The 27,541-nt window shown below is 50.9% G+C and overlaps 1 protein-coding gene across 1 annotated transcript; it reads left to right on the top strand.

The window, feature by feature from the left end:
* Positions 1 to 27,414, top strand: Csf1r (colony stimulating factor 1 receptor). The gene is made up of 21 exons (XM_042692212.1): positions 1 to 228; positions 4,457 to 4,714; positions 5,339 to 5,623; positions 6,513 to 6,649; positions 7,579 to 7,738; positions 9,042 to 9,228; positions 11,966 to 12,084; positions 12,245 to 12,365; positions 12,479 to 12,669; positions 14,419 to 14,525; positions 18,652 to 18,778; positions 18,903 to 19,007; positions 19,404 to 19,514; positions 20,432 to 20,594; positions 23,259 to 23,347; positions 23,456 to 23,553; positions 24,374 to 24,496; positions 24,573 to 24,684; positions 25,306 to 25,405; positions 26,250 to 26,358; positions 26,440 to 27,414. Exons 1-21 carry the CDS (start codon positions 180 to 182, stop codon positions 26,626 to 26,628), a joined length of 2,940 nt encoding a protein of 979 aa, XP_042548146.1. The 5' UTR covers positions 1 to 179; the 3' UTR covers positions 26,629 to 27,414.
* The last annotated feature ends 127 nt before the right edge of the window (positions 27,415 to 27,541 follow it).

Genomic DNA, 27,541 nt, shown 5'->3' with positions numbered 1-27,541 from the left:
AAAGGGGAAGAAGAGGATAAGCCCAAGGAGGAGGAGGAGGAGGAAGAGGAAAACAAGACAAACAGCCGGTGCCCAGGGACTGTGTCCAGCTGTCTCTTCTCTCCGCAGAGCTAGAAGCTGGGAGCCCCTGCCTTGCCCGCCCTCCAGCCCTCCCAGCCCGCTGCTTCCCCAGGGAAGCTATGGGGCTAGGGGCTCTGCTGATCCTGCTGGTGGCTACTGCTTGGCTTGGTAAGAGCAAAACTGAGGGTTTGGGTGGGAGAGGGGAGTCTGAGAGTCCCCGTCTCTTCCTGGGAGTCCCTAGTCAGTCCTCATCTATCTCTCTAGCACTGGGCTTCGGGGTTTTCTCCCATGGACTCCCTGAGTGTCCTGAGCACATCCCTAATCCTCACAGGGCTCTGTGTCCCGTCACCTCCCTGGCAAGTGGCAGCAGTGGTCATGGAGTAGACTAGAATGAGGCTTTTGGAACCTTGCTGCGTGTACAGGAATTACCTGAAGATCTTGTTACAGGGCAGATTCTGACACTGCAGGTCTCAGAAGGGACCTGGGACTCACCTTACAGAATAGGAAGGCAGTCGTGATTCTAGGCAGAGTCTGGCTCAGAAAAGCCCAAAGGGGCAGTGGTCCTCTCTGAGAGCCTGGGTAAGGAATGGGTCAGAGGGGAAGACAAGAGGTTGCCATCTTTGGCTCAGGGCTGGGGGTGTTTTATGAGTGATGTAACACAGGAGGAGGTATTGGAAATGGCCATAGAGGCTGGGGTCCCCAATCCTCTCAGATGCAGGTGTCGGAGTTTTAGAGAGAGAACTGCACAAGTTTCTGGCCTTATCTGCCCCAGAGCAGACAGCTGCAGCTGCTGGTGTGTTTGGCCTGTTGGTCCAACTAGCATGTTTTATGCCATATCATCTGTGTATTTGGAGGGGCCTAGAGGATGATGGCTTGGCAGGGAGGAGGCAGGCCTCCCCACAGAGGGTTACTGGGGAGCTGGTTCCTCTGGTGTCTGACCAGAGTGGTCCACTGAAGGTCTTAGTCTAGTCAAGCGAATCTCATTGACTTGAGTGTCCTTTTTCTTTTTGCCAGTCCTGGGTCTTCAATTCAGGGTCTAGGTGCTATCCCTAAGCTTTTTTGCTCAAGGTTAACGCTCTACCCCTTGAGCTACAGCGTCACTTCCAAACTTTTCTGTGGATTTTTTGGGAGATAAGAGTCTCACAGACTTTTCTTCCCCATGCTGGCTTCAAACCTCAATCCTTAGATCTCAGCCTCCTGCATAGCTGGGATTACAGGCATGGGCTGCCAGCATCTGTCCTTTGTTCATTGAGATCTGATTTACCCCCATTAGAAGCACAGATTTTCAAGTGTATATTTTGAGGTTTGATAAACATACATGCATATGTACTCACCACCTCCATTAAGATAGAGACAACTCCCTCTCACCCCAGAAAGGTCTGTGGATTTGATTTCACTACCTTGTCTTGTCTTCAATCTAGGAATCCAAGCTCTGCGTGTGTGTGTGTGTGTGTGTGTGTGTGTGTGTGTGTGTGCGCGTGTGGTGTGTGTGTGTGTGTGTGTGTGTGTGTGTGTGGAGAGGTGCTGTCTAGTATCCATCTCCAGGGGAAAGAGAAATGGGGGCCATGAGGATGGGAATTTAAGTTTTGAACCCAAAAGCTAGCCGGAGAGGGAGACTGCAGGGGGCGGGGGGAGGGGGTGTCAGAATACCTAGAGACAGAGAGCAGCTGGCTTCTCTCCCTCGAGGGCACTCCTGGGGCTGAGGAGGGCCAGATATGCTGTGTGTAGAGGGGAGTGATGGTCATATACCTCCTGGAGATGATGGAGGTGTCTGTCAGGCAAGCAGGAGCATGGGGAAGATTTGGGAGCTGAGATGTTGCCCACAGAACAGCCAAAGCCCTCACCACAGGGAGCGTGGGGGCTGAGAAGGCTTTCCATCCATCTACTCAGCCAAGCCAGCAAGGGAAGTTGGCAGGGGAAGTAGAGGATATCAGCGCAGTTGTGCGTGACTATCCGGGACAACAGGATAGGAGTAATGGAGCCAGATGCCTCTCCCTGACCACATTTCCAGGATGTGCTATAGGAGCAGGCCGGGGAAAGGGGAAGAAAAGAAGCTGGGCTCATGCCTATAATCCTACTCAGGAGGCTGAGATAGGAGGATCATGGCTAAAAGCCCACCCAGGCAAACATGTCCAGGAGCTGCTCATCTCCAATTAGCCAGCAAAAAGCCAGAAGTAGAACTGTGGCTAAAATGGAAGAGCCTTGAGTGAAAAAAGCTTAAAGGAGAGAGTGAGGCCCTGAGTTCAAGCTCCAGTGCAAAAAGAAAAAAAAAAAAGAAGGGAGAAGAGAAAAGCAAAAGAAACAAGAGCAGAAGCAAAGATTCTAAGCTTGGGGAGAGAGTGTTGTGTTCAAAGCTCATGACCTTCAAAGGTTAAAATCTTTAGATACCAGACTATAAGTCTCAGAGGGGACTCCAGAAACATATCTATGGAAGTAGTTGTCTAGCAAGGGCAGAAGCAGCCGGGGCAGAAGTGATGAGGGGGAACAAGTATCTACCCAGTGTCTCCTCCTCCACAGCCCTCTGGGGTGGGCATGCAGGGTAACTGTCCTCAGGGATGATCAGCCCTCCAGCTGGTAATGATTCCACAGCTCCCAATCCAGGTAGTGTGATCCATGCTCCAAGCTTTCTTCTGCACCCCAGCCCTACCCAGGCTGGGAGCAAATAGCACTAACAGGCCAGTGCCAGTTCTACTGAGGTTTGCCTGAAGGCTGTGAGCAAGACACTCATCCCTCTTCCTGATGGTCACACCATGGCAGTCTTGGCAGTGGTCACAGTTTGCACATGATCTCTCTGGCTGAGCTTCTGGATGCTCTAGAAGCATGTTCTGATAGGTTCAATGTCAGACTAAGTCAAGACATTCTGAAATCATCCAGAGAGGAAATCTTGGCAAGTTTGGGCTGGAGGGGAGGGACACCCACTTAAAGCGTTTGAAGACAATCATGGAATACCCTGAATTTATTGTGGGGCTGGCACATGGCTACAAGGCGATGTTAGAGCAGGCCTGGCCAATGGCCTGCTCTCTTAGGGTCCCTGGTTGTCTGGAGCCAGGCAGTGGTCAGGAGGCAGGAAGCAGAAGTGAGACTGTCCCTGGTAGAAGGGCCGCAGGCTGAGCGGAAACCTGGGCTGACCAGGGTGCCAGCAGTGTGTTTCCGCCACGCATGCAGGCCAGGGCGCCTGGCAGTCCCCAGGAGGCCATGAATCAGCCCTCACTTCCCCTTCTTCGCCCTATTTCAGGCCCTGGCAAAAAGCTGACACTGCAGAGGCAAACAGCCCTCTTCCCCGAAGGCCTGACAAGGGTTTCAAGTTCTCTTTTTCTCCTTCAAGCAAATTTTCCTTAAAAGAGATTGCTTGTCCAGTACACACAGCAGGGCTGGGGTACAGTGAGCAACTTGAAAGCTCACCCCACAGGCCCCATTCAGGTGTGTGTGTGTGTGTGTGTGTGTGTGTGTGTGTGTGTGTCTGTGTGTCTGTGTCTGTGTCTGTATGTGTGTCTCTGTGTGTGTCTGTGCCAGTCCTGGGACTTGAACTCAGGGCCTGGGCACTGTTCCTAAGCTTTTCGCTCAAGGCTAGCGCTCTACCACTTGAGCCACAGTGCCACTTCTGGATTTTCTTTCATGCTTAGAGACAAGAGTCTCACACACTTTTCTGCACAGGCTGTCTTTGAAGTGTGACCCTCAGATCTCAGCCTCCTGAGTAGCTAGGATTACAGGCGTGAGCCACGAGTATCCAGCCTTACTAAGCCTTTATTCAGAGACAGGTGGTCTTCAAAGGCTTTTTAGACATTTAAGCCTTATAATATGCTAATGAATGGATATGAACATTGTCCCCATTTTATAGGCAGAGAAACTAAGGCACAGATCCCCTGAGCCATCCCACAGTGCCAAACAGACCAGAATGCCAATGGCAGAAGTGGGCACCAGGCCTGACTCCAGGAACCTCTCTGTCTTTCTCTTTGTTGAGCTAAGATCCTATGTCCCTTTTTATTTCCATGTGTGAATTAAGTCAAAGGACTTGACCAGGAACATCCTATTTGCTTTTTTGAGATCTTCCTTGAACCAGGCCCTAGGCTTGTTGCTGGGGACATTTATAAGGGGGTTGAAGAAGCTCACTCCAGAGAGAAGAAGGACATTATAGGGCAGTGAAGATGGAGTCAGGGCGCTGGGGACCCTGTGTGAACAGCATTACAGGTGCCAGGCCCAGTGGGTTTCTAACCTTGTTCTCCTGGGATCAGGGATGTGAGTCCAGCCCTAACACAGCTGGGTGAATGATCGGTGTGTCCTGGCTTGTTCACAATGATTCCTGGTACCATCTCTGCCATGTGACCTCCCATCCCAGAGTCAGGGGAAGGCCTGGGGTCTAACCTCATGCTTCACTTCTACCTTCCACCCCCTCCAGGCCAAGGCACCCCGGTCATTGAACCCAGTGGACCGGAGCTTGTTGTGGAGCCAGGGACAGTGGTGACTCTGCGGTGTGTGGGCAACGGCAGCGTGCAGTGGGATGGCCCCACGTCCCCCCTCTGGAACCTGGATCCTGACAATCCCAGCAGCATCTTGATCACAAAGAATGCCACCTTTCAACACACGGGGACTTACCGCTGCTCAGAGACCGGGGGGCTCTCGGGGGGCACTGCCTCCATTCACCTCTACGTCAAAGGTGAGGATCCAGCCTCTTCCCAAGAGGCCTGGCCCAGCAGATGCCTCTGACAGGCAGGAGGGCTGGCTAATATTAATATCCATCGTCAGCCAGCTGTGTATTTGTTGGGTGCTGACCGTGAACAAAGCCCTGAGGCTGTGACTCTAATTTCATGCGGTCTGCCACAATAACTCTGTAAGATGGGTTCTATGATCACACTCATTGTCAGGATAGAGTCGCTAACCTGAGGTCACACAGCTTTGAATAGCCCAGGATACACCTGGCTCCAGAAGCCCATCCTGAAGCTGAGTGCCCGGGGCTCATGCCTCTCATCCTGAGCTACCCAGGAGGCTGAGATCTGAAGAAAAGCCCACTGGGGCAGGAAAGTCTTCCAACTAAGCAACAAAAAGCCAGGAGTGGAAGTGTGGCTCAAATGGTAGAGCGCCTTCCTTGAATGAAAAAGCTAAGGGACAGTGTCCAGGCAACTGAGTTCAAACCCCAGTACTAACACAAAGAAACAAAACAAAACCCACGCTGAGGCTGCCTGAATGGTCCTGGGATAGCCAGGGCAATGATCAGTCATCTGACCCTGTCACCACTAACAGTTGCTGCAGTACTTTTGACCTCATGTCCCCCTTTACCCAGACCCTGTCCGACCCTGGAAGCTGCTGGCAGAAGAGGTGACAGTGTTCGAGGGTGAGGATGCTGTGCTGCCCTGCCTGCTCACGGACCCAGCTCTGAGCGCACACGTCTCGCTGATGCGTGAGCGTGGCCGACCTGTGGGGCGCCACATCATCTGCTCCTTCTCACCTTTGCGTGGCTTTACCATCCACAAAGCCAAGTACCTTGACAGCCACTACTACCAGTGCAGAGTTTTGGTGAATGGCAGGATGGTCCCGAGTCTTGGCATCAAGCTCAAAGTGAACAGAGGTGAGTAGGGCACAAAGGCCCCGACCAGGTAAGAAGGTTAGATTGGAGCCAGCAGCTATGCAGGCTGTGGCTGGGCTGAGGCCGCTGGACAGCCACAGATGTGTCCCTTCATCCAGTTTGGTCACTCACAAGACAAGACGCATGGCAAGACACATGGAAGTAACCAATAGGCTGCACGATGGACCAAAGAAAGGGATCATGGGAGCTTGGCTGACTCCACTTCCAGAGAAACTGGACTTGAGTCTCTTTCAACCATAGCAACAGACACAGAGGTTAATTCCAAATCTGCTGTGTGGCAGGACTACCTAACAGCCTCTGGAGTCAGACTAGAGAGAAAGTTGATCCAGATATGATCCAGTTTACTTTTATTTATTTTTGTATTATGCCAGTACTAAGACTTTAAGGCCTGGGTGCTGTCCCTTAGCTTTTTCGCACAAAGGCTGCTGCTCTATCACCTGAGCTGCAACTCCACTTTCAGTTTTTGGAGTTTAAGTCGAGATAAAGGCTCACAGACTTTTCTGCCCTGACTGGTCTCCATCAGTGATTCTCAAATCTCAGCCTCCTGAGGAGCTAGGATTACAGGCATGAGGCACCAGCACCAGGCTCTACCTTATTTTTTCCAAAGTCACTGGCTCTTGCAAGAGGTTGAGGTTGTGGTGGAGGCATCAGAGGAAAGACAGGAAGCCTTGGTTCAGGATGGCTGCAGCACAATGTCTAGAGTAGAGACTAAGGGCTGGTGATGAAGAACATGGACTGTCTCAGGACTTGCTGTGGGGGAAAGTGAGGCACTAGGGCTGCCTCCCAGGATTTGGGATGAGAGGATGGTATGTGGGACCCTGGCTCATGGCACGAAGCAGAGTCACAGCAAGAACCTCTTCTCCTACTTCAGTCCTCAAAGGGCCTCCCACCTTGACACTGGAGCCTACAGAGCTGGTACGGATTCGAGGGGAGAATGCCCAGATTACATGCAAAGCCACTGAGCCTGGCGTCCACTTCTACGTCTTACTCAAACACGGAGACACCAAGGTTGGTATGCAGGGGGACAGAAGAGGGAAGTTGGCCTATCTTCCTGGTACACAAAGCCCCAAGGGCAGAGTCCCAAGGCTGCATGTCAAACTGACTCTCTAATCTCAGGCCCAGAGAAGGGAGAAGCCTTGTCCAGGGTGTCCCTGCCAGGTAGTAGCTGAGTCAGAACCAGGACTCAGGCTTGTGGCAAGCAGAGGAAGGCAGGACCCGATCCCCTGGACCCTTGTGGCCTTTGCTCCATCCAGCCTGTACAAAAAAGCCAGATGTGAATTCTCTGTGACTTACCAAGTGAAGCCTGGGGTAACTTCAAATCCAGAGATATAAGGGCCGTTTCAGAAAGACTAGGAGAGGCAGAGAAGGGATGGTCCCAGGAGGCAACAGCAGGAAGCGGATTCAGAGAATGGTTCCCTCTCCTTCTACCCCCAACTCGGTGCACACAGAGTGCCAGCACAGCCCCAAGGCCTTTGTACGTCTATCTCACTTAATCTTACTACAATCTAGGGACAGGGTGCCTGTACTGATCCAGTGTTACACACGGGAAATGGAGGCGTAGCATCCAGTGCGCTTGCCAAGGACCACCAGATAACAATATTAAAGGCTGATGATTTGATCTCAGATCGCTCTCTTTTTTTCCTTCTTTTTGTTCTTTCAAGGCAGGGGCTCATTATACAGTCCAGGCTATCCTTGCATTGGTGATTCTTGTACCTCATCCTCTCGAGTGTTGAGATTACAGACATGCATTGCCATACTGACTTTATTTTTATTTACATATGTAAATAGCTATGTATTTACTTTTGCATTGCTGGAGATTGAACCTTGGAACCTGCGCATGCTAGGCCAATGCTCCACCATCAAGCTATATTATATCCCCAGCCTCAGATCATCCTAATCACTAAACAATCTTGGTATGTCATCTCCATCCTCTGCAGCTCAACATCTCTCAAGAAGTTGACTTCCAGGATAACAAATATCATAAAGTGCTGGCCCTGAACCTGAGTGCTGTAGACTTCCAAGACTCTGGCAATTATACCTGCCTGGCCACCAATAGCATGGGTGTCCGTTCCAACTCTATGATTCTCCAGGTGGTAGGTGAGCATCAGGTGGTGGGAGGGGCCAGAGGGGAACTGAGGAAAGAGAGGCAGCAGGGTTTGATCGAAGGATGGGAGGATGTTGCTTTTTTTTTTTTTTTTAATTCTAGTACTAAGGCTTAAACTCAGGGCCTGGGTGTGGTCCCTTGGCTTTTTTGCTTAAGGCTAGCACTCTACCACTTGAGCCACAGTGCCACTTCTGGCTTTTGGGTGGCTAATTGGATATAAGAATCTCACAAATTTTTCTACCACGGCTAGCTTTGAACTTTGATCCTCAGATCTCAGCCTCCTGAGTAGCTAGGATTACAGATGAGAGCCACTGGCACCCAGCTTCATGCACACATGTCAGATAAGACAGCTCCAGGAGGCTGAGTGCCAGTGGCTCACGCCTGTAATTCTAGCTACTCAGGTGCCTGAGATCTGAGGATCTCAGTTCGAAGCCAGCCAGGGCAGGAAAGTCCATGAGACTCTTATCTCCAGTTAATCACAGAAAAACCTGGAAGTAGCACGGTGGCTTAAGTGGTAGAGGGCTAGCCTTGAGCAGAAAGGAACTAAGGGATAGTGCCCAAGCCTAGAGTTCAAGCCCCAGTACCAGTTAAAAAAAAAAAAAAAAAAGACACCTCTAAGCAGTCCCAGAGGTCTTAAGGCAGGACTGTGGGTATCACTTTCATGGGATGACGTGGCCAGTGGGGCTAGAATGAAGTGAGAGGAAGAGAAGTACATGATGATGTCAGGAAGACGTATAAACCAGGAAGCCAGCAGACCTATAGGACCCCATGTAAGGATTTGAGGCTTTTCCTCTTGAAAAAGATGAGGAGGGTTGAACAGGAGCGACATGATGAGACTTGAATGTGACAAGATTTATCAGGGCTTTCTGGTGCCTCATTAAGTGTGTTTGCAGGGAGGTAAAGGGGGAAGAAGGGAGATAAATTAAGTGCAGCCTGGCACTGGTGACTCACATCTATAATCCTAGCTACTCAGAAGGCTGAGATCTGAAGATCTTGGTTCAAAGCCAGCCTGGGCAGACAAATCTGAAAGACTCTTATCTCAAACCTAAAAGACAGCACTCACTCTCTGAGTTCAAGCCCTAGTACTTGCAACAGTCAGGCAGAGGTGGTGGAGCTCGAGAGAGGAGATGGAGTGAGTGGGAAGTGGATGGTGTTAGCAACTTGAGATGTTTGGCTGGTGGGAGCAGAGGTAGCAGAAGTCTTTGGGCACATAGTAGTACTCAAAGGCTGGATCAATGGGAGATCACTAAATGAACAAACGAACTCAGGTGTCTTCCCACCAATATTACATTCCAGAAAGTGCCTACTTGAACTTGACCTCTGAGCAGAATCTCCTCCAGGAGGTGACTGTGGGAGAAAGCCTCAACCTCAAAGTCAAGGTAGATGCCTACCCTGGCCTACAAACATACAGCTGGACCTATCTGGGGCCCTTCTTTGACCACCAGCCCAGTCTTGATTTTAGCATCAAGAAGGACGCATACAGGTATCTGCTACACTTTATGTCTGCACTGCTCCACAGCCACATGGAAAGTGCCTAAGTCAGGATTCAGGATCTTTGGGTATTGTCCTGCCCTTCCGTGTGAACTTTCAAGAATCCAGTCACCTTTCTGGGCCTTATTTCCTAGAAAGATCTCGCTATGTGGACCTGAGCATGTTTTCTGTTTATGATTTGGATCAAGTTTTGTGTGTGTGTGTGTGTGTGTGTGTGTGTGTGTGTGTGTGTGTGTGTGTGTGTGTGTGTGTGTGAGAGGGCTTGAACTCAGGGCCTGGGTATTGTTCCTTAGCGTTTAGACTCAAGGCTGGCACTCTACCACCTGAGCTACAGATCCACTGCTGGCTTTTTCATGGTTAATTGGAGATAAGAGTCTCATAGACTTTCCTGCCTGAGTTAGCTTTGAACCTTGATCCTCAGATCTCAGCCTCCTGAATAGCTAGAATTATAGACGTGAGCCACCAAATCAATTTCTTATCTTATGCCCATATCCTTGGATATCCAATGCTTTTCTCAGTAATTCTACCATTGTTTTTGAGGTACACTTTTTTTCTTCTTTTTCTTTTTTTCTTTCTTTTTTTTTTTTTTTGTTGGTCATGGGGCCTGAACTCTGGGGCTGGGCATTGTCCCTCAGCTCTTTAGCTCAAGACTAGTGTTCTACCACTTCAGCCACAGCACCACTTCCTGCTTTTTTTGCTAATGTGGTGCTGAGGAATTGAACCCAGGGCCTCATGCATGCAAGGCAAGCACTCTACCACTGAGCCACCTTCCCAGCCCTCTGTGAGATTCTTATCTCCAAGTAACCACCAAAAAACCAGAGTGGAGGTGCAACTCAAGTGGTAGAGCACCGGCCTTGAAAGACAAAGCTAAGGAAGAGTACCTTGACCCTGAGTTCAAGCCCTAGTACCAGCATTTTAACACACACACATACACACACACACACACACACACACACACACACACACACACACACACATATATGTACCTCATGCCTTTAATTCTAGCTATTGAGATATGGAAGGTCACAGTTCAAAACTAGCCTGGACCAAAAAAAGTCCAGGAGCTGGCCAAACAAGTCAAGTGAACATGAGGCCTTGCATTCAAACCACAGTACTGCTAAAAAAATGAATAAAACTAGTGTCTTGTCCTGTTTGGCCAGGATAAGATAGTGAAGCCAGAACAGGGACAGAATGGGGACAGCTACAATGTAGTGTATGTACCACTGTCCCCTCTTGAGCAACTCTTTCCAGAGTCTAGTTGAATGAAGCCTATAGTCTTTTCTCAACCAATCCCTCAGATATGAATTCCAGCTTAACTGGAGCATGATAGGATGTCTGCTTCCCTAGGCTCTATAGTATCCTAGCCATCCTCCAACATCAACATTTTCTAGACATCGACTTTAATTCCAGAACCCCCCAACTCTTTGTCTCCTGAGATTTCACCGAGATAGCCCTTTGTCCCTCTCTTCCTGCCTGCAGTTCTCCTTGGTCCTCCCTGACCTGGTTTTCTAGCATCTCCTTACCTAGCTAGAGCTGAAGCTCTGGACTCAAAGCCCATGGGCCCCTGGGGAGGAGTGGTCCATGGATAGTTCAGTGGTCTGTACCCCATAGGCATGTGGAAGGGCACAGGAAGCTCCTTTGAGAAGCGATGCTCTGGGCCATGTGGGTGGGTGGGGCACCAATCAGCCACCAAAATTTTGCTCGTGTAATTTTAGGCTCATGACGCATGTTTGAGTCATCCAAAAAAAGTGAAGTTCTTTTCAGTTGAAGGAGGGGATATTAAGTCATCTGGAGAACTGTCTATGCTCACTCAAGTAGCACATATATGAGAATTGGGATAGGGTAGAGATTAACCAGCCTCCTGCTCAAGGACAACATGAAAATTCATGGTGTTACCAGCACCGCATGCTGGTGGCTCACGCCTGCAATCCTAGCTACTCAGGAGGCTGAGACCTGAGAATTGCAATTTGAAACTAGCCCAGGCAGAAAAGTCTGTAGAGACTCATCACCAATTAACTCCCAAAAAGCTGAAAGTGGAGCTGTTGCCCAAGTGGTAGAGCACTAGTCTTGAGCAAAAAGAGCTCAGCGACAGCACTCAGGCCCTGAGTTCAAGCCCCACGACCATCACCACCACCACCAATAAAAAGCCTTTGGCGTATAGAACCTTCTACAAATGTCAGTTCTTTTTTTGTGAGTGTATCGGCCCTGGGGCTTGAACTCAGGGCCTGAACACTGTCCCTGAACTTTTTTGCTTAAGGCTAGTGCTCTACTACTTCAGCCATAGCTCTACTTCTGGCTTTTTTGTTAGTTTAATGGAAATAGGAGCCTCATGGACTTTCCTGCCTTGGCTGGCTTTGAATTCTCATCCTCAGATATCAGCCTCCTGAGTAGCTAGGATTACAGGGTGAGCCACCAGTGCCCAGCTGCATTTTTGTTTGTTTTTTTCAGTGGTGCTTGGGATGGAGGCTGCTATGTCACTGAGCCTCACTCCCCAGCTGCATGCTGCCTTTTTATCCCAAAGTCTAACATGACTGCGGGTATCTTCTGAGCAAGAACTGGTCCTTTACTAGCAGTTTTTGGCAGTACTATGGGTTGAACTAAGGGCCTTCTATTTGCCAAATGAATGCTCTACCACTTGAACCACTCCTCCAGCCCCTTTTTACACGTGTGTGTGTGTGTGTGTGTGTGTGTGTGTGTGTGTGTGACTCCCTCCCCCCGCCCCTCACCAGCAGGTACTCTACCCTCCTCTCCCTGCCCCGCCTGAAGCCCTGGGAGGCAGGCCGCTACTCCTTCAGGGCCCGGAACGCAAGAGGCTGGAGTGCGTTGACCTTCAACCTCACCCTGCAATGTGAGTGATGGGCCGGGACCGGGGTGTGGGCACCCCTCCATCTCAAGGCTCCAGATGAATTGGGAGGGAGGGGGAAAGCAGGCCCAGTCAGGAGAGGGACCCTGGCCTCTGGGACTGACCTCTTCCTCCCTTGCTCTTCCCCTCCTCCTGTCATCCTCAGATCCTCCCGAGGTCAGTGTGATGTGGGCCCGCATCAATGGCTCCAATATCCTCTTCTGTAATGTCTCTGGGTACCCTCAGCCCAATGTGACATGGCTGATGTGCCGGGGCCACACAGATAGGTAAATGGACTGCTCACTCTACTCGCATGGGGGGCTCAGGAGGTGGGCCAGGGTAGGGATGGGACCACCAGGAATAGGAGAGGTAGCCCTGAGCGACCTCCTGTTGGCCCTAGATGTGAGCGAGCGCAGATGCTGCAGACCTGGGAGGACTCAGAACTCAAGGTGCTGTACCAGGAGCCCTTCCGCAAAGTGATCGTGCAGAGCCAGCTGATTGTTGGGGCCTTCCAGCACAATACGACCTACGAGTGCAGGGCCCACAGCAGCGTGGGCAACAGCTCTGAGACCTTCAGGGCTGTCACTGCAGGTAGGTCTCCATCCTTCTCCTTTCCAGCCAAGGCAGACATAGGGGGAGGGTCTTGGGATCCAACTCCCTCCCCAACCACAAGGGAGCCAAGGCCAGAGCTCCTGTTTGCAGCAGACGCAAGTGATCCTGAGTTCTACCTCTCTGGTCCATCCCAGGGTCCTCTTGTCCCAGGAATCCTGAGGCAGCAACATGGGGGAGTCTGACTCAATCAGAGGAGAGTGATTGGGAGGGAAACTCAGGGAAGTCCAGAGAGCACAGTCTGGAACAAGCTGGCCCCTTAACTCACCCCCTAATTAACACGTACTGCCTTTGCTGTGCATCAGGTCTCAGGCACACTTGGTCTCTGTTTCTTCCAGGCCACAGCATTCACAGACCTTTAATAACCTGGTTTCAGCACTCATTCTATGTCCTTAGGGAGGCTCTCTGGTCACAGAGGGGACAGGGAGAGTCATGGCTCAGAGATCATGTCACTCATGTGTCCCAGCCATTGGCCTTGGAGCAACTACAACCAGGCCCTTTGCACTCTGATACCTGTGGTACTTAACTCTCTTGCAGCTGCTTGCTGTGTAAAAGCCAGTAGGGTGGGGCTGGGAAGGTGGCTCAGTGGTAGAGTGCTTGCCTCGAATGCATGAAGCTCTAGGTTCGATTCCTCAGCACCACATAAACGGAAAAAGCCGGAAGTGGCACTGTGACTCAAGTGGTAGTGCGCTAGCCTTGAGCTGAAGAGCTGAGGGACAGTGCCCAGGTCCAGAGTTCAAGTCCCACAATCGACAAAAAAAAAAAAAAAAAGCCAGTAGGGTGCTCATCACTTATACTGTGCCGTGCCTTGAGCTGGGCAGGCATTGTCATTGTTTTTTTAATCGTCATGGGGTTTGAACTCTGGGCCTGGGCGCTGTCTCTGAGCTCTTCATCTCAAGGTGAGTGCTCTACCACGTGAGCCACAGAGCCACTTCCAGTTTTCTGGTGGTTAATTGGAGATAAGAGTCTCATGGACTTCCCTGCCACACCGGCTTTGAACCAAGATTCTTAGATCTCAGCCTCCCGAGAAGCTAGGATTACAAGTGTGAGCCACCGGCACCCAGCTAGGGCAGACACTGTCTTAATGACCTCTCACCTCCCAAGGTGGTCAGTCCTATCTCTCTTCCTATTTGGGACATGCTTAACCTGAACTTCTGAAAGAAATCATGCATTCAGTGTTCCCCAGAATGAGATTTGACCTGGGAGTCCAATCTGGTTTAGCAACAGAATGAAATTGTATCTTTCAAAATACATCAAGAGAACTCAGGCTACCAGTACAAGCAAAAGCAGAGACCCCCAAACCCATACCCTGGCTCAGAGACCTTTCAAGACCTGTTTATTACCAAAGGCCATATGGGGACACTCCAGGAAGTTACATGAGATGTAACTTCCAGAAGTCCATCTGAGTGCCACAGGCAGAGGTGGTGGCCCCATCACTAGGGGAGTGGGCACACCTTGGCTGAGCACTAGGCCATATTTTTTCACTGGCAGCCGCTGGCACTCATTATTCCTGTGGTCTCTCCTAGACCCAGCAGGCTGGGGCTCTGGATGGAGCTTGGTGTGGACAGCCAGCTGGCAAGGTCATCTCCCTGAGGTCTGTGTGAAGCTTAATTCACACAAGTGTTTATTGAGCACCTACTGTGTTCCGGACAGCTAGCTGGCCTGGTGTCGGTGAGGGGAGGGGACTTGGTGGTCCCTCTGCCTTCTCCATCTTCTGGTCTGTCCCTCCAGAATCTGTTGCGAAGCCCCCCGAGGGGTCCCTCTTCATGCCGGTGGTGGTCTCCTGCCTGGTTGTCATGACCTTCCTGCTGCTGCTGCTCTTGTACAAGTACAAGCAGGTGAGCTGGGACAGAGGGAGCTGGACAGACAGAGGGAGCTGGACAGCCAGACGAGGTGGCTATCACCAGGCATGATCCACCCTCCTCAGTTTCCCTTTCTGTATGGTGGGCCCAAGGTGACTTTGTGTGTGGGGGGTGCACGCTTGCATGCATGTGAATTCAGGGTCTTATACTATCATTTCACTTTTTTACTCAAGGCTTCCACTCTACCACTTGAGCTATACCTCCACTTCTGTTTTTTTGCTGGTTAATGAAGATAAGAGTCTCCTAGACTTTTTTTTTTTTTTTTTTGGGTCCGGTCGTGGGGCCTGAACTCTGGGCCTGGGTGCTGACCCTCAGTTCTTCAGCTCAAGGCTAGTGCTGTACCACTTGACCCACAACGCCACTTCCAGCTTTTTTTCTTTTTGCTTATGTGGTGCTGAGGAATCGAACCCAGGGCCTCAGGCATGCAAGGCAAGCGCTCTACCACTGAGCCACCTTCCCAGCCCACTCCTAGACTTTTTTTGGCCCAAGCTGGCTTTAAACCTTGATTTCTCAGATCTCAGCCTCAGCGTAGCTAGGATTACAGGCATGAGCTACCAGTGCCCAACTGGTCTCTCCAAGCCTCTGTTTCTCCATTGTAAAGTGGGTTCATCACAGCAGGCTGTTACATGGGAGTCTTGGCCTGCAGAAAGGACTGGCAGAGCTCAGTGGTAGGGCCCATGCCATGGACACAGGGGGCAGTGAGCTGGGGACCCGATTAGCTCACGCCTGGTAGGGTTGGATGGGTCTGAGGTTGGCATAATCTCCTTGACAACCACCCAAAGTGGTTGTTGGGTGCTGCTCGCTACCTCCAGGTCCAGGACTTCCTCACTCTGGCGACCACCTGTTCCTTCCCCAGAAGCTGGGTGCTTCTCCAAAACTCAGAAAACTACGTCCCAGTGCCCCTCAGAGCAGCCCTGGGCTGCCCAGTAAACCCTGTAGAGGTCCCAGAGCCCTGTAGTCCTTCCAGCCTGGGCTGACCACCTTCCTTGGCTGTGGTCTCTCTCCACAGTCCCATCATTTTTTGTGTGCTCCTCCTGAGGCTTGAACTCAGGCTCTACGCACAGTCCCTGAGCAGCTTCTTTTGCTCAAGGCTAGCACTCTACTGCGTGAGCCACTGTTCCACTTCTGGCTTTTTGGTGATTCATTGGAGATTCGAGTCTCTCAGGTTTGTCTGCCAGGGCTGGTTTTGAATCGTGATCCTCAGAGCTGTCTCCTGAGTAGCTGGGATTCCAGATGTGAGTCACCAGTACCTGACCCTACAAGGTCATGTTCAGAATATGTACTTCCAGCCACCCTCTGATTTCCCAGCCAGGAGGCTCAACTGGCCCCTGAGTTCCCCACCACGGCCAGGCACACACTTGCCCCCAAGGCTGCCCTCCTCCTCGACAGGCTCCTCAGCTTGTCCAGGCTGATGTGCTCCTATCAAATCAATTATCTCCCTGCCTTGGGGCCTGTGGGGATTGGGCCTGATCTGTCACCACTACCCTGGTCCTGTGGTGGAAGGCTTGTTTCTCTCTCAGAGCTGAGTCATCACCTCCTGTGCTTCAGAGAGGCTATAGGAGAAGGAGAAAAGGGCAGGAGTCAGCTGGCCACAGGGAGGAAGACTCAAAGAGGGAAGGATGGTAAAGAGGAGGCCCGACCGGAAAGCCACTGGAGAATCTAGGATTCTTGCCAGCCCTGAGCTCTGAGGAGGACAGGGGATAGCAGAGCTTCCAGAAGGATGGTCTGGAGGCAGAACACCCAGCCTATGGAACCAGCTGCCTGACAGGGAGAGTAGCTGGGACTTTGGCCACTTCCATCCCCAGAAGGAAGTTAGGGGTGGGCGTGGGGCTTAGGCCCCTGTGTACCCACTAAATAGAATGACGCATGCGGATTGTCTGGCCTGGCTTACAGGCAGTGCTCATGAGGCACTGCTGCTGGCTATTGCTATTCCTGGAATCAGAAAATCAAGCCCAGAGCCCCAGGCAACCCAGCCCATGGGTGACACAGGGATGGGGGTGGGGGGGGGGAGGTGTTTGTGCAGAGAGAGGAGGAAGATGGGATTCCTGACACAGGCAGGAGAGTCAAGATGCAGATGTGAGAATCTAGCCAAATTCTTCTTCCTCCCCCAACCTGTCCCACACCACTCGACCCCTGCCCAGTGGGAGAGAGAGGTGTGGAGGGAGCTGACTCAGCCCAGCTGTGGAGGGCGGGGGGGGGGGGGGGGAAGCAGAAGTGGTTCAAAGCCACAGAGGCTCCTGGAGCTGGAAGTAGCAGGAGCGGTCAGAAAATCCCTTCCTTAAGCCCTGTCTGGCGTTGGGGTTAGAACATCCCCAACCATCCTTGGAGACTCAAGAAGTTCCTCTCTGTCGCATTTCAGATTCTCCTCGCAAGCCATCATGGGTGTTCTTAAGTTTATCTGTGGCTAGCCCTTCTGAATCAGGGCCCAGAAGTCCTTCTTAGTGTCTAACTGCAGTCTTTTCTCTCAAATTACCAACTGGAAGCACCTTCCCATGGTTATCTAGAATCTTTTTCTCTTAACCTGGAAAAGACTTGAATCCCTGGGCGACCTGCTTCCCACCTGTTCACACACTGTTAGCTTCCCCAGCTGCAGTGCCAGCAGCTAAGCCCAGCCCAGCCAGTCCCTGTCCCTAAGGCCTGGCTGGACAGAAAGTGGGTCTGCTGACAGCCAAGGCCTCACTGTCCTCCAGCACACCAGCCCGACTTGTACTTTTCTGAACACTTGGTTTTCCCTCTGTACTTCTTATGGGTAGCCATCGGCATGATGCCCCTGTGCAGTTACCCCTGGAGCAGGAAAAGGAGAGGCAGCTGTTCCTCCTGCCTAAGCCCCACCTCCTGGCTCTGCCACCTGCAAGCAGCATAGAGAATCCAAGGAGGAACTGGCATCAGCTGGAAGCCCCTTGTCTACTGACCTCAAGTCTTGGCAATATCAAGTCAGATGACTCCGCTCCTGCACACATCCCTGTGCCTCCCCTTGGAGTTAGACGGGAACTCACCTGATCACCACCATCATAATCTTCCAGCCTCTGGAACCTTCCCTCATCTTCTCTAAGCTACCCTCATGTCCTACTGGTCCCCTGAACTTACCAGGATCATCTCCACCTCAAGGCTACAGCATGTGCAGCCCTGCTAATTGTCTTCATGGACTTACTTGAAAATGTCTTACCTTGTTAAGAACTGAAGTCCTTTCTCAGCCACTTCCCTACAAACTACATAGGCTAAGAATTTGTGTTACTCTGTTGGGAACAGATGCTTAGGAAAATATCTGGATGAAACCATTGTTCAGCCCTCAAAAGGAAGGGTATTCCAATATACGCTATAACATGGAGGAACTCTGAAGACATTATGCTAAGGGAAGTAAGCCAGTCACAGAAGACAGATATGACATGGTGCTATTTGTAAAAAGTAACCAGAAGAGAAACATTCATAGGCACAGAAAGTAGAATGATAGCTGTGGATGACTGGCAGGAGGGAATGGGGGGAGGGGGAGGGCGTTGTAGGTACAGAGCTTCAGTTTTGCGAGAGGAAAGGATGTTTGGAAATTGGTTGCAGAGCAATGGAAATGCAACTTAATACTACCAAATGTCTGCTTAAAGATGGTGAAGATACATTTTATGTTATATATATTTTACTGCAACTAAAAATAAAAACATGGCCGGGAGGGTAGCTTGGCTGGAAGAGTGTGTTTAGGATAGGTGAAGACCAAGGTTCAATCTGCAACATGCAACACCCTCCCCCCCCCCAAAAAAAACTATTTGGATAAAAGAATGGATGAATGGGTGAAGGATGAGTAGGTAGATCTGAAGTTCTACTGTCCTTCCTGCCTGGGGAGTTACCAACTTATCAGCAAGACCCTCAGAAGTTATCTGGTCCAAGGTCTTCAATGAACAGATAGAGAAACTAAAGCCTGGCAAGGGAATATTACACAGTAAGGCAGAGTGGGGTAACGGGGCAAGGACTGTGCCCTTGTGAGGTCATGACCCCCTCTGCACAAAGAGAGCCGCACTCAGAGCCCTGCACCCATACAACCTCAGCTTCCCAAGGTCAGACTCAGAAGCCCCCACCAGACCAGCTTCCATCTGCTTCCTCCCTCCTTTTGCAGAAACCCAAGTACCAGATACGCTGGAAGATCATTGAGAGCTACGAGGGCAATAACTACACCTTCATTGACCCTACCCAGCTGCCCTACAATGAAAAGTGGGAGTTCCCTCGCAACAACCTGCAGTTTGGTGAGATAGGGTGTCAGCTCCCACATGCATAATAGTGGGTCTCCTGGGGACTGTGGCGAGCCTGTAGACTTCGAGAGAGAAGGCTCTGGTGCCCAGGGACCTGAGGGATCTATGTGTGTGACAGGTAAGACCTTGGGAGCTGGCGCCTTTGGGAAAGTTGTGGAGGCCACAGCCTTCGGTCTAGGCAAGGAAGACGCTGTCCTGAAGGTGGCTGTGAAGATGCTGAAATGTGAGTGTGGGGGGGGGGGGGGGCATGGGGAAGTGGGAGCAGGGCTGGACAGTGTGCATGATGGGGGTGGGCTGGCCCTGGCATCTCAAGGGGTACCATGCACATGGTCAGCCCGTTGAACCCGGGGGACAGGGCGCACGTTTAGGGGTGCCTTGTGGCTTAGGATGAGGAGGTCGCTCTCAACTTCTGGCTGAGGAGAGACTTCTGCTTGAGCCCCAGGCAGGCATGCATGCACAGAAGCCATGGAGGGCCGTAGTGTGGTTGTAGCTTGACTCTCTGCCATCCTGAGACCAGCTCAGTAACAGGTGCACCCCTTGTCTCCCTCTTTCTCCCATTTGTATTTGGATCCTCCTGGATGTCATCTCCCACTGCTCTGCAATCTGGCTCCTCAACCAGCCACGGCTCATGCGGATGAGAAGGAGGCCCTTATGTCCGAGCTGAAGATCATGAGTCACCTGGGCCAGCATGAAAACATAGTCAACCTCCTGGGAGCCTGCACCCATGGAGGTGAGCACTCAGTGGGTACAAGGTCTCTGGGTAACTGAGGGCTCTAGGGGACTGAGACCTATATTGTCCTTCTCATCTGTGGGTTCCAGGAGAATCCTTCCTTAGCACCCCCTACTTTCCTAGGCCAGACTCCTGGGCTTGGCAGGAGCTGCTCATTTGTCCTGCAGACAGCTCTTTGGAGCTCCAGGCCATGCTTCTTAGACATCACTGAGCACACTGAACAAGGAGATAAAGGAACAAAATTCTGAGTATGCTTGTAGAGGGTATGACTTTGTGGACTGGAGACCTCCCTTTTAGGACACCCCATACAAAGATACTTGGACTCTCCACAGGGACCACCAAGCTGTCCTGGACTCCAAGCTACCTCCTGCTCTTCATTACATCAGCTTTCCCTATGTCAAACATAGGGAAAAAAGAACTCTGAGGCTAGAGTTTCATGCCTGTGATACTAGATACTCAGGAGGCTGAGATCTGAAGATTGAGGTTCAGAGCCAGCTCAGGCAGGAAAAGTCTTATCTCTAATTATCAAAAAGTCAGAAGTGGAGCTGTGGCTCAAGTGGTAGAGAGCCTGCTTGGATTGAAAAAGTTAAGCAAGAACATGAGGCTCTACATTCATGCCCCAGTACTGACACACACACAAAAAAGAGGTGGAGAGAAGAGGGGAGGGGAGGGGAGAGAAGGGGAGGGAAGGGATTATGAGGTCAAAGATTTTTCTTTTTAGATGATGATGATGATGATGATTTACTTAGAGAGATGGGTCACTGAGGCATGAAGAAATTTGCTCAGAGTCAGGATTAGAACTCGTGTGTGCTGAGTTCCAGGCTGGGGCCTCATGGCCTCCAGCCCTGTGCTGCTGTTCCCATGGGGAACAGGGTCAAGGGCCACACTCTCCTCACACCACACTTCTGGCACTTTAGGCCCTGTCCTGGTCATCACTGAGTACTGTTGCTATGGCGACCTGCTCAACTTTCTGAGAAGGAAGGCTGAAGCCATGTTGGGACCCAGCCTGAACCCAAGTCAGGACCCTGAGGGGGACACCAGCTATAAGAACGTGCACCTGGAGAAGAAATACATCCGCAGGTAGTACTGGGGCAAGGGACAGGAAGGAGACCAGGATGGGGAGGTGTGGCCCAGGTCTGTCTGCCCAGCCAGCTCCTATCTGTGCCATAAGGAGTAGCCATTCCAGGCTTTACAGCAACCTTACATATTCTCATCATTGGACAAGCATGTGAGCACTTACCACGTTCTAGGATTGTGGAAGGCCAAGGTGGGCAGTTCAAAGCCTGGTAGAGATGTGTGTTCACAAAGTCATTTCTTTAATGTTTATAAAGGATCAACTCAAGCCAGGCACTGTTAACTGACACCGGTAGTCCTAGCTATTCAGGAGGCTGAGATCTGAGGATCAGGGTTCAAAGCCAGCCAGGCAGAAAAGCCCATGAGACTCTTATCTCCAATTAACTACTAAAAAGTTGAATGTGGAGCTGTGGCTCAAGTAGTAGGGTGTTAGCCATGAGTAAAAAAACTCAAGAGACAGGGCCCAGGCCCTGAATTCAAGCCCCAGAACTGGCAATCACAAAAAGCCAGCCCAGACTCTGTTTGCAGCACCTGAGGGGGCCACATGGGTGCTTCAGAGCACCCAACCCCCCATTTCACTCAGGAGTAGCCAACCTTAGCACCCTAGCCGAGACCTAGCTGTACAAGAGGCAAAACAGCTCCAGTCTGCTGGAGTCTCCAGTTCCACAGACAAGCCATCAGGGTGGAACTCTTCAGGATATTTCTGGTAGGCTCTGTCATGTCTGTGACATGGTTTCTGGAAGCCATCCAGAGGTAGATGGGGAACAAGAGAGAGGAACTGGCAAGTTTCATGTTACAGAGTGCAGCCTGAGCCAGAATTTGGCTCTCTTGGCTTCAGGTCTAGTACTCACTTGCCACATTGCTGTTTGGAGGACTCCATACTGGAGCCTGGTGCAGTAGGGACAGGACCTGAATGGGAGAGGGTATATAATGCTCTTATCTTAGGCAGCTGCCAAGTCTAGAGGAACAAAAGAAGGAGGCCATTTTTCATCCTGTGCTCAAAAATGGGGACCTGGCGAGGTCTGCTTCCTCTTCTGATTCTCAGAAACCTCTCTGAGAGAGCAGCACACACTGGATCATCCTTTGCCAGCTGGAATCTTAGGCAGATCATATAAAAAATACCTGGCCAGAAATAATAGTTCAAACCTGTAATCCTAGTTACTTGAGAGACAGAGATCGGAGGATCATAGCTTGAAACCAACTCAAGAAAAAAAGAAGTTCATGTCAGGTGTACCTATCTTCCTCAACAACATGGGAGGCACGAGGAGGAGGATCAAAGCTCAGGACAGCCTGAACATAGAAAAGCAAGAAAAAGGGGTTTGGAGCATGGTTTACATTATTTTTTGTTTTTGCCAGTCCTGGGGCTTGAACTCAGGGTCTAAGCACTGTCCCTGAGCTTCTTTTGCTCAAGGCTAGCACTCTACCACTTGAGCCACAGTGCCACTTCTGGTCTTTTCTGTTTATGTGGTACTGAGGAATCAAACCCAGGGTTTCATGCATGCTAGGCAAGCACTCTACCACTGAGCCACCTTCCCATCCCATAGCTCAAATTGTTGAGTGCCTGCCTATCAAGTGTGAGGCCCTAGTGTAGCTGAAAAGGAAAATAAAATAAAAAAAAAAAGTACTGGCTTCCATCTTCAAATCTGCAGACTGGTAAAGCACTCAGAATGAGTCCTAGGCTGTGCTAATGGAGAAATATAGTTCCTAGAACAAGAAAGGGGGTTGTGCCATAGCTAGATCATGAACGAAACTTCAGCTTCTCTTTCTGAGAATTCTAGGCTAGGGGCATTGTCAAGGTCACATCTCCAGTGCAGAGGGGCAGAAAGCGAGCCATACAGAAATTAGAGCTGGCTGGCTGGTTAGAAGCAGCAGAAGCTGTTCAGGATCACACAGTACTCCTCCAGTTACCTTCCACCTAGGTACCTAGGGAAGTACCTAGCATTCCTGGGTGCTGCCAGAAAAAACACAGTTCAGGCTCCACTTGCTCAAACTTGCTGAGTCAGAATCTGTATTTTATGGAAATTTCCAGGTGATGAGTTAGTTTAAGAAGCTCTCCTCTGAGAGTGAGGGAAGAAGTGACATTGTCCAAAAGGAAATGCACTGTTTGCTTGACTTAGGTAACTGTAACAGTTCTGTACATCACTATTATAATACAAAAAAGCTCTCCTTTAGAATCAGAGCTTTAAAGCTCCCCGTTTCTGAGAAGCACTGAGGGTGGTCTGGGCACAGAGAGGGTTAAAGTTCCTTGGATTCGAATGTGAAGCAAAGGGTAAGAGCTGCCATCTAGAAAACATGAAAAATGGGCCTAAAATATGGTCCCATTCTAGCAGGGCTGTGGCTGGGAAGAGTGACAACTTCTTTTGGTCCTTGCGAACTGAGCAAGGACCAAGAGGAGCAAAATTCTAGGGGCCCACTGACCTTAGGAACAGCAAAGAATAGACGAAGATGGAACAGCTGTAGCTCCAGCATTGGCAATGGCCACGTGGCAGTGGCCACTCAGGCTATGGCAGCGGGCTTCCCTACGGAAAGGGACACTCATGTTGATGTTTAGGTCCCTCTCCTTTTCTACTGAATGGTTAAGAAAGTTCATGGGGTGGCTGGAGGCCAATCTCTGAACTGGCCAGCACAGTAATCAGGACTGACCACCTCCCAACCCTCTCTTCTATGTAGGGACAGTGGCTTCTCCAGCCAGGGCATGGATACTTATGTGGAAATGAGACCAGTCTCCACTTCTTCAAATGACTCCTTCCCTGAGCAAGGTGAGGAGGGAGCAGGACCAGGGCAGAAAGGGGCTGCTGGGAGTTGGAACTGAGGTCAGGGAAGGTAGGAGTGTGGTGGGACTACTCTGATATCTCTTCCCACCCCAGATCTGGACAAGGAGGAAAGTCGGCCGCTGGAGCTCTGGGATCTGCTCCACTTCTCCACCCAAGTGGCTCAGGGAATGGCCTTCCTGGCTTCCAAGAATGTGAGTCAAAACCATCCAGGGTTCAAGCCCCTTGGGGTAGAGGGACTGGATGAGTGAGGATAAGGGGAGAAAGGGAAGACATGGAAGGGGAAGAGAGGAGCAAAAGTACAGAGGAGAGCCAGGCATCAATACACAGCATCTAGGTGAGAGAAGGCAAGAAATAGGTGTGCCCCTAGTCTGGGCATACCTGTTTTCCTGGTGTGGCCCAGCAGGGTACCAGTTCCTTGAATAGGCTTTATCCACTCATTTTTACTCAACAATGTGAGCAACACTGTCTCCCCTAATGAAGCACATGGTACCATAAGTGGAAGCAGACCTTCTTTATGAGCTGAAGGTATAAAATGTAGTCAGTCCAGGAACAAATGCATGCTCAGGGATTGGGAGGTGGGACCACAGCCTTACAATAGACTCAGGAGGCAATGATGGCTGGCTGTGCTGCTTGGTGTGTAACCTTAAGCAAATAAACTCCCTGAACCTTGGTGTCTCTTCCGGTACCAATATGCACAATCCCAGAATTGTGTGAAGGTAAAAGTGGTTTCTAACGTGTACAACTTGCCTGCTCAGGGAAGGGCTCCCTACAGCAGGGCCCTACAGGTGGCAGCTGCTATTAGCAATGGGATGGGGTGAGACTGCTCAAAGCACAGAGGGCTGGCAGACTGCCCAGCTCAAAGGCAGCTCTTCCTGCTCAGCAACAAATGAAGGGCTAGAAGGGCAGTGGAGGCAGGTGATGGCTTCTCAACATTAATGGACCATTGTAAATTTTCTCAGGTAAGCTTGGGTAGTTCAGGCTAGAGGACTAAAAGACTGCATTCTCCCTCAGTGCATCCATCGTGACGTGGCAGCGCGCAATGTGCTGCTCACCAATGGGCACGTGGCCAAGATCGGAGACTTTGGGCTGGCTAGGGACATCATGAATGACTCCAACTACATTGTCAAGGGCAACGTGAGTGCTGCATGGTGGTAGTGGGCTGGGTTGGGGCAGAGGCCCGAGCCATAAGTGATGGAGATTGTTGTGGCAGGCCCGCTTGCCTGTGAAGTGGATGGCCCCAGAGAGCATCTTTGACTGCATCTACACTGTGCAGAGTGACGTCTGGTCCTATGGCATCCTCCTCTGGGAGATCTTCTCACTGGGTGAGTGGCTGGGCCAGTTAGGCCTAGTCTGAAGCTCTTCTTCCGTTACACTGATACCTTGTGCCTCATGTAGGGAAAGTTAAGGATGCCCAGTGGCAGTATTAGAGCAAAGATGTGCAGGAATGAAGGCCAAGTGTGAGGGTTAAGCCAGCATTGCTGCTCCTGAATAGGTCTGACAGGCTTTCCAGTGCTAACAAACATCCCCTCTGGGCTCTTCTCCCATCCATCTCTGCTTATGCAGTTGCCACTACTATTACACCTTTGTCCCTTAAAACTTCCATGCCCTTGAAGATGCAACTGAGTATGAGACTCAAGGTCCTGGATTGTCCTTAAACACACTGCTCTACCAGCCTCTTCATCTGGCATTGTGCCCACTCTGGACACACAACAGACTTGGCTCTGCCACAGTCCAAAGCCTGTACTGAATTCCTGTGTGGTGTGGAAGGCTGCCACCTCCCAAAGCCTGTGCCAGTTCCAAGAGATGATACCTAGGAAGCACTGGGTGGGAACAGCTGTGTTCTATGGCCATGTTTTGGTAGGTCATTCACACCACACCTGAGATGAGTGTGGGTGGGGATGGGAAGATAAATGTGATTTCTTACACGATCCTTGCCTTTGCAGGACTCAACCCATACCCTGGCATCCTAGTGAACAGCAAGTTCTACAAACTGGTCAAGGATGGATATCAAATGGCCCAGCCTGCGTTTGCCCCAAAGAACATGTATGTTAAGGGTCCCCAGAGAGGGGAGAGGACACCCAGGCATGGTTTGGAAGAGGATGGAGGGGTGTGCAACCCTTGTGTTTGTCCAGAATGCTCCAAGGCAGGCTTCATCTCCCCCACAGTAGACTGTAAAATAAGCTTCTGTCTCCACTCAATCCCAGGTAGTATAGGGGACCATTCTCAGAAAAGGGTCTGAACTGGGTCTCGTCTTAGTCTAGATGATGGATCTTTTCTTCTTTTTCGGGTCCGGTCATGGGGCCTGAACTCTGGGCCTGGGTGCTGTCCCTCAGCTCTTCAGCTCAAGGCTAGCGCTCTACCACTTGAGCCACAGCGCCACTTCCAGCTTTTTTCTTTTTGCTTATGTGGTGCTGAGGAATCGAACCCTGGGCTTTGAGCATGCATGGCGAGCACTCTACCACTGAGCCACCTTCCCAGCCCTTCTTCTTTTTCTTTTTGCCAGTCCTGGGGCTTGAACTCAGGGCCTGGGCGCTGTCCCTGAGCTGCTCAAGGATAGCACTCTCACTTGAGCCACACCACCACTTCCAGCCTTTTCTTTTACCCTGAGGATACTAAATGGCTCCATCTGTCAAGAGCGATGAAATATCCTTTTGTGAGGGTTACTGTAAGGATCAGGAGGAAGCATGCTAAGGATTTAGGTTTACACTAACCTTTTTTGGAGCACTAGGTATAGAAACCAAGACTTTGTATATGCTAGGTAAGTGCTCTACCCAGCCTCTAAGCTCCTCTTTGACTAGCTTTGGGGACCTCTGTTTAGTAGGCATCTCCTGGGATGTACAGTCCCCAGACCTAAGAAGTTTCACATATGCTACTTGTCTGTCTTCAGATACAGCATCATGCAGGCCTGCTGGGATCTGGAACCCACCCAGAGACCCACCTTCCAGCAGATCTGCACCCTCCTTCAGAAACAGGACCAAGCACACAGGAGAGAGCAGGTGAGTGGCTGGGCAGGCTGGCTAGCAGACTCCACTACACCTTGACTGAGACTCACTGTTCTTGGTCCCTTCTCATCTCAGGATTACGCCAACCTGCCAAATAGTAGCAGCAGTAATGGAGATGGTTGTGGCAGCGGCAGCAGCAGCAGCAGCAGCAGCAGCAACAGCAGCAGCATGGAGCCTGAGGAGAGTGCTAGTGAGCACCTGGCCTGCTGTGAGCCAGATGCTGCCCAGCCACTGCTGCAGCCCAACAACTACCAGTTCTGCTGAGGCAGTGAGGGCAAGCGCACTGCTCTTCTCCTCCAAGCTTCAACTCCCCCATGGGTAGGGCAACATGGGCAAACACACGGAACTCTGCCCTGGCTCATTTCACTCAGCTTGGTCCACTCTGAAACTTTGGAATTTGAGGAGTCCAGAAGATGAGACGCCCAATTCCCAGAGCCTAGGCCATCACTGCCAATAAGGGGCTGAGCCCCTCATACCTGTTCTCTTGACTTTGGCCTCGTATTTGCTGTGTCAACTAGTAGACCCCAGGTCACTGGCGGCCTTGTTCCCACTTCTAAGAACCCCACCCCTAGTTCCCTCATGCCTCCCTGGAAATGAACTGACTACCTACAAGTCCCCAAGAACTGCCCTAATATTGAGATGACCAGGCTGCCTGGGGCTGAGCAGTCTGGAAGTGGTGCAATTGCCTACCCTGACCAAGTAGAGCACAGCCCAGATACCTGCAGCCCACAGGCCCCTTGGAGCAAGATATCTCCATTCTAAGACTCTAACTAGTTCTCTGGTCTCTGCCTATGGCCTTCCTTCCTCAACCCTAACCCACCCTGGACCTGGTAGTGCTATAATGAACCTAGTGGCAGCTAGAAGTGTGTGTGGAATGCATTCTGCCAAGATCCCTGTCAATCTGGGTTAGAAGGCAGAGGGCCGTGGTATGTGACCAGCCATGCCACTCAAGAAGCATGTGTTCCCTTAAGTTGACTCATACAACTAACAGTCATGCTCCGGGATTTTTTTTTTTTTTTTTGTAAACATTAAACTAACAGCATTAATATAGCAAGCCTCTGGTTCTTTATATACCATGACACCAGTGATTGAGATTTCCTTATCATTTGCTGTTCCCTTTGACAGAGCAGCTCAGTCCTCCAGAGCTCAACCACACTGCACCCCATACAATGCACAT

Source organism: Dipodomys spectabilis, unplaced genomic scaffold (assembly GCF_019054845.1).
Source record: "Dipodomys spectabilis isolate Male_0828 unplaced genomic scaffold, ASM1905484v1 ptg000147l, whole genome shotgun sequence".
NCBI classification, from domain to species: Eukaryota; Metazoa; Chordata; class Mammalia; order Rodentia; family Heteromyidae; genus Dipodomys; species Dipodomys spectabilis.
Note: the sequence above shows the minus strand (reverse complement) of the source record. Positions and strands in the feature narration are given on the sequence as shown.

Excerpts from the sequence above, each read along its gene's own strand:
- Csf1r (XM_042692212.1), top strand. The coding sequence starts at position 180 with ATGGGGCTAGGGGCTCTGCTGATCCTGCTGGTGGCTACTGCTTGGCTT. Across the intron at positions 25,406-26,249 it reads GCGTTTGCCCCAAAGAACAT|ATACAGCATCATGCAGGCCT; the intron begins GTATGTTAAGGG and ends GTCTGTCTTCAG. Across the intron at positions 26,359-26,439 it reads AAGCACACAGGAGAGAGCAG|GATTACGCCAACCTGCCAAA; the intron begins GTGAGTGGCTGG and ends TTCTCATCTCAG.